The following is a 6,737-nucleotide window of genomic DNA, read 5'->3' as shown; positions in this document are numbered from 1 at the left end:
TTGCTGAATAATCGCTCCAGAGGGCAGTTGAGTCTTTTGTAAATATGACTTTGTGACCTCTGTCAGTTTAGTTTGTCGCACCTGTTTTCTGAAGATGAGCCATGACTGGTTGTTACCTGAGCCCCGAGCAACTGGGATGTAATTTTCAGTTGACAGCAAGTGGCAAAATTGCCGTCCGCTGAGATGGACAAAAACGGAGGGATTTTACTGCCTAACTCATATGACACAAACACAACATTAATCAGTATGCCGTGTTTATGTTTAGACTTGTGGGGCAGCATGAAGCATATTAAAAAATAAAATTTGCATATTTAAAAAAAAAAAAGGTTTGACATCCCCTTGAACCTCATGGGTTGGCAGATGAAGGGGAAAAAGGAACCATGTTTATATGGTCACCCTTGGAATAAAAGGTGCGTTATATGGTGCGTAAAAGGTGTAGATGTAATATAGGTTAATGCCCTTACCAGATGTGAGACGAGGGGGCTCACTTCCTGTCGTGTCGCTTGTGGTTCTTCAAAAAGGCATCATGCACAATTTAAGACAACATCCAAATAAACCCAATCCTAGAAACATTTTAAATACTTTATTTAAAAAAAAAAAAAAAAAAGAATCAATACCATACGCTGTTACAAAACGTATATAATTTAGTATACAATAGTAACCACAAGTTTTCAAAGAAAATGTTTCACAAAATAAATGACAGTATAAAAAAAAAAAAAACAACAACGTTCCATCATTTGTCAATTAAGGTTCTGGCAGAGGACAAAAAAACATTTGTACAAAAGTCTAATGCCAAACATGAGATAATAGAAAACATGTGTTGGGTCTGTCACTGTATCCAAATACAACATTGTGCTTGTGTGGTTGAGCTTTTCGGTCGGGCTGACATTTCACACCAAAACCGACAGATTTTCCACTGGGCGCACGATGACTTCACTGTCATTTCAAAACAGTCTCCGCATCTCCCTCCCACGCAATGCATTGAAACTGTCTGTGGTCAAATCTTGTGTATGCGTTTCTCTTTCCTGTTCATTTTCACCTTGCATTACAAACACAGTAAGCCAGACAGTCTATTTAGAACACTATACTTCACATCTCGGGCCTTCAATCCAGCAAAATCCATGTGTTTACGGAAGAACGAAATTCTGTTTATCTGTGTTGAATCGATGAGAAACCACACTGAGCCGTTGAAGAAAGCCATTCAAAGAAAGTCTGAATGTGATATTCACATTAGTCAGTACGTAATTGGTTTCATCAAAGTGTCCTTCCAGGCTTGGATTCGAACCACAGAACCACACGAGTGCAAGCCAGTTTCTCCACTCTCTTTGATATCTCAGTGCAAATTAGTTCACAAGTTGCCTTGTTCAGATTTGTGTGGCCTTGTCTCATCGTGCAAGTACATGTCATGGTTGTCTACAAGGGAACCAGTAATTAGTCTATAAAAGGAATACTTTAGATTCTGTAGCTTTGGGTGTTGGATTCTTGCATTTTTCTGCCACGGCACGTCTTTTTTTTTTTTCTGCTTCGAGTCTATTGTAATCCTTTTCCACTGCACAGTCCCAACTCGCCTCAAATCAGCTCTGCTCGCTGCTGTTTGGGTTGTTCGCTTTCACAAGTTGCAACCATCTATTTTCTGTTTCGCTGTTCCTCATTCAGGTTGTGATTGATCTGGAGTCTATCCCAGGTGATTTTGAGCGAGAAGCGGGTTACACCCAGAACTGGTTTCCAGCCAATCACAGGCCACATATAGACAAACAAGAATGTCGATTTATATTCACACCTATGGATCATTTAAATTTAAGTTGCTGCCCGGTGTTCAATTTTCCATATCACCATGGTTGTCAGTCCGAAAACCAACCGAAAAAAAAATCTGTGACATCTTAACAAACAACAACAATGCTCTCCTGGATTTACTTCTCGGCTTGTGGCCTCATGGTAAGGAAAACCATTTTTATCCAAGTGGTCAACAACTGGTAAGCAAGGACCACTAAGAGACCAACATGGGTTTACATCACCCCATGTGGTGTCAACTTGGCATGCACCACACACTAAAATAGTCCCTCGTACATCTACTTTGGCCTGTGGTGAGCCCAGCGGATACCATGCAGTGGAAAAAGGGGTATTTGTCCTCCAAAAGGTGAGCTACATGTCTTCTGTTAAGTGCGAGCCAAGCCAACAAGTCTTAAGGCTGGGATGTCAAACCCGTTTTTGTCGCGGGCCATCTTTTAGTTACCATTCCCCTTGGTGGGCCGTTATGACTGAAACCATATAAAGAAGTCACTGATACCGTTTTATTCAACTATTGTTGAAGTTACTGTAATGAGGGGTTAGGTAACAAGACAATGCTTACACTAACTCGCTATTATTTATTACGTTTGAGAATTTCAAATTTTGGAAGAGATTTTAGCAAGCATCATGGAAGCTGACATGTTTGATTTGCTTTTGTGGGCCACAGAAAATGATGTGGCGGACCAAATCTGGCCCCCGGGCCTTGAGTTTGACACCTGTGTCTTAAGGCTTTAACAGTTTCGGATAGAGGCTCTTGATAGGAGACGGGCCGGTGACGACATTCCCAGAGGAAATTGTTGTCTCCGCCCCCGCCTCCAACTTCTGGGAGGGCACCTCTGTTTTACTGAAGCTACACTCAAGGAAGGGCATGCCAATCTTCTTCACCTGGCCGTCCCTGGTCATGAGACACGGCCGACAGAGCAGCCTCAGAATGGCTCTCCTCATGTCCTTGCTGGTCAGGGTGTAGATGATGGGGTTGAGTAGCGAGTTGACCATCGCGACTCCCAGAAAGTAGTCGGCCTTGAAGAGGAGGCGGCAGCTGCGCGTTGGGCAGAAGAAATCCAGGAGGAGGAGGAGAAAGAGAGGCAGCCAACACGCGATGAAGACACCCAACACGATGGTGACCGTCTTGAGGAGGGCGATGTACTTTTGGGACTTTCGGGCCAAGCCCTTTCTCATGCTGCTGGACAAGCCTAATCGCTGACGTTGCGTATTGGTACGGACGATGCGGAAGACTCTGGCGTACAGGACCACGATGGCGAGGAGAACTGCACTAAAGACTGATACGCAACACAGGATGTAGCTCTTGGCATAAAGAGGAAGCACGGTGGAGCACTGGTCCAGTCTATGGATGCAGTTCCATCCCAGGATTGGGAGGACGCCCAAAAAGGCCGCTAGAGCCCAACTCGCACAAATCAGCGCCAACATCCGCCCCCGCTTCGCACCGTGGTACGGCCTCATCGTCACCATGGTTACATGGCGTTCAATCGCAATGGCCAGCAGACTGATGACAGAGGCGGCCAGAGTGATGAAAACTCCTCCCTCCCTCAGGAACCACAGCAACGGCGTCAGCTGCAAAGTCTTCGGCCCGGACATGATGATGTTGGCCATGTAGGTAATCCCGGCCAGGAGGTCTGACAGAGTCAGGTTTCCCAGGAGGTAATACATGGGCAAGTGGAACTTCTTGTTCCTCCAGATAGCCAGGAGAACCACGGCGTTCTCCAGCACGATGAGGAGACACACCACCAGGAAGGCGATGCCCTCGGGTCGGAGGCCGTCACGGTAACGGTCCCCCTGCAGCTTGCCCGTGTAGTTGTAATGTTCCATAATGACAGACTTGTCCTGATAATGCCAAAAGAACTGAAGATAGCCATAAGAGGAGAGGGTGGCGGAGGATGGCTGCATAGCGGACGCAGTTGGGGAAGTCCCGGCAAGAGCAGGACTTGAAGCCTCCATAGTTTATGGTCCTTCTGCTTGGGGCGAGTGGCTATAAAGTCATTTCAGTTGACATGATTTTGGCCAGCATTATGGAAAAAGGTCCTTCAACACACGGGGGGAAGAAATGATATTCATCTTTGTTTTGGTTGCTGTTCTCAGTTTTACCACAAGAGGGGGCTATTGAGCCCTATTTTGTCCAGGCCACTGTAGAGGGAGAAAGGAGATACAGGATGCTGAATTGGTTAAAAAAAAAAATTGAAGAAATTATGACATCAATACAATTCATTAGAATACAAAACGATTTGTGTAAAACGTGCTGTTGTCATATTACATCTTGCAAAGAGCAGCATGCTGTGAGAAAATCCATTTTATTGTCATCATGTGATTTAAATCGACTAAACCATTCACAATCACTGTGATGTGGTGCCTTTGTGTGCCATGAGAGATCATCAGGTGTACTTGTTGGGTGTGTTCAACATTCATGTGCCTTGGCTCAGATGAGGCTGGGAAATGCTGCTTCAAATGGTTATTATGTCATGTTGATGTCAAACCAATGTTTAGTCTCAAGTCTCAGTGTCACTTTAAGAACATGTCAGTCAGTCAGTCCACTCCACAGCGTTTCAGACATGTGCACCCAATTTGAAAGAATGCAGCTGCACTGGCCGCGACACATCCACATCCAACTTTTATTGTATAGATGAAGTGTGTTTGAAGTAAGGCACATTGGAAATGTGCTTTAACCATCAGTGCCGAAGCACATAAGCAAACTATTATCATAAATTCGTCGCATATTTGTGCTTAAATTGTTATAAGCAGGGAAATTAAAGTCAATCAGAGGTAATTTGATCTGCATTCGTCACGCTCCTTTGTGAGGTTGTTTTTTTTTTTTTTTTTGCCTTCACGTCATATGTTAACATTTATTGTTTAGGGATAGTTCACACCTTTAGCGGTAATTAATTCAGTCTGCATGTTATTGGCAAGAACCCAATCGGAAGTTATTGTAAAATTGATAAGTAAGGTCGTAGAAATCACATTACACAGAAAATCCAAGGCGACTTCAGATCAGTGAGCAACTAAAGGATGAACTAGAAGTTATTTTGCTTTTTTTTTTTTTTCCCCTTTCCATGTTGTGTGTCGGTATTTGTTTTAGCAAAAAGGAACCAGAAATGGTTGGTTTTCTATATAGTGGTTAACTTCACTTAACACATGTCATTGCATGTTATTGGCAAGAACCCAATCGGAAGTTATTGTAAAATTGATAAATCGTAAATACGAACAAATCATCCACTCAAATCAAATGACTAAATTACTCAATTAAGGATGTGTGCACCGAATCAGCCTTTTTTGCTCATCACAATAATATGTTAAAATAATAATTAGTAGTAGTAGTTTCCTTTTGAATCGCATTTAGCGCAATACTGTTTCGCTAGTGAGCAGTCGACCGTGTTAAATTATTTCTCTTATTTAGTTAAAGTATTCTCCACACTGTTGATGCCAGACTACTATTCTGCATACACAACAAGTAAAGAGTAAAACTACTGTGAAAGACGTGTCATTTAAGAAATGAAATAAGCAAAGTAACCTAAAAGAATCAGTACCTTGAAAAGTGTCGCTTTAAGTTGCTTTTCAGAAGGACAGAATCCAAACGTGAGCATCCATCGACTGAGTCAAACTGACAAGCTTGCAGTGGGGTGGGAAGTAAGACCTCAGTCGAAACATGCAACAGCTCGAGGGGCTGGTCTAGCCTAAATTCATTCTCTCTCTCTCTCTCTCTCTCTCTCTCTCTGTCTCTCTCTCTCTGTCGCTTGCTCTCGCTCTCTCTCTGACCACCCCCACCCCACCCCTCTTCGCTCTCTTGGCCCACACTATCAGATTAGGCTGCCTAAAGAACAGATAAACCACTGCAAACCCCCTTAAAACTATTTGAACAAAGGAAGAAATAAGGAGGAATGATACTGGCCAAGGCCAAACTATTATACGGTAATTATATATAATTATTCATGGAAACACATGAATGTCCTTAAGGTCGTAGAAATCACATCACACAGAAAATCCAAGGCGACTTCAGATCAGTGAGCAATTAAAGGATGAACTAGAAGTTATTTTGCTTTTTTTTTTTTCCTTTGCATGTTGTGTGTCGGTATTACTTTTGGCAAAAAGGACCCAGAAATGGTTAGTTTTACGATATAGTGGTTAACTTCACTTAACACTTGTCTGACAGTTGTGTTAAACAATTACTTAAAATATCCTGGGACAAATGTTTAGTTTAGAATACGGCTAGGTATCTGATGGAGAGCACAGAAACTGAAACGGGCCATCAACATGGAAAATGGTCACACATATCAAATTGGTGGTGGGCTTGGTCTTTCATGCATCATTGAAGTAAAATGCAGAAAAATACCCGTAGATCCCTGCGTTCAACTCGATTTATCCCCCAAAATGTTTCTTCTTCTTTGGTCTATGCCCCCAGTGCCCCACAAAGCTGAGTGCAAATCCATTGAGCAAGCATTCTAAAAAACAAAAAAACTAATTCGCGGTGGTAACTATTGACAGGCAACACTTGTGATGTCTCAGACGCAACAGTTCAATTTGTGTGTCAAAGTTCTCATGATGTCACCACATAGTGGTGACATAACAGGCACAGCATTAAATCTCCAATGTGCACACATACGGAGCACAACATTGAAGTGTTAGGGGAGCAATTATGTCAATATGTTTTCCACCAAGCCATCCATTTCTATCGTGCTTTATCATGGCTGAGCTGGAGCCTATCCCAGATGAATATGGGTAAAAGGCAGGGACTCTGGACTGGTCGCCTGTCAATCAGAAGGCACATATTAACAAACGTGCACACTCACAACTGTGGACAATTTCGAATCTTCAACTAACCGAATTCAAGCACGGGCCGGACCCAAGATTCCAACCCTGAAACTCAGAACGCAAGAGTGCTAACCGCTAGCCCACAAGTGTATTTTCTTTTTTCCGTAGTAAATCTTTGTTGGTGTTTTCCT

At 43.0% G+C, this 6,737-nt stretch overlaps 1 protein-coding gene across 1 annotated transcript; it reads right to left on the bottom strand.

Annotated features, from left to right (window-relative positions):
• Window positions 1-1,021: 1,021 nt before the first annotated feature.
• Window positions 1,022-5,478, bottom strand: s1pr5b (sphingosine-1-phosphate receptor 5b). Its single transcript, XM_019862105.1, has 2 exons — window positions 5,325-5,478; window positions 1,022-3,930 (listed from the first exon to the last, which is right to left on the bottom strand). The coding sequence occupies exon 2, from the start codon at window positions 3,742-3,744 to the stop codon at window positions 2,512-2,514; it is 1,233 nt and encodes a 410-aa protein (XP_019717664.1). The 5' UTR covers window positions 3,745-3,930; window positions 5,325-5,478; the 3' UTR covers window positions 1,022-2,511.
• Between the last annotated feature and the right edge of the window lie 1,259 nt (window positions 5,479-6,737).

This window comes from Hippocampus comes, unplaced genomic scaffold, assembly GCF_001891065.2.
Source record: "Hippocampus comes isolate QL1 unplaced genomic scaffold, H_comes_QL1_v1.1 scaffold7, whole genome shotgun sequence".
In the NCBI taxonomy this organism is placed as follows: domain Eukaryota; kingdom Metazoa; phylum Chordata; class Actinopteri; order Syngnathiformes; family Syngnathidae; genus Hippocampus; species Hippocampus comes.
Note: the sequence above shows the minus strand (reverse complement) of the source record. Positions and strands in the feature narration are given on the sequence as shown.

Excerpts from the sequence above, each read along its gene's own strand:
- s1pr5b (XM_019862105.1), bottom strand. The coding sequence starts at position 3,744 with ATGGAGGCTTCAAGTCCTGCTCTTGCCGGGACTTCCCCAACTGCGTCC.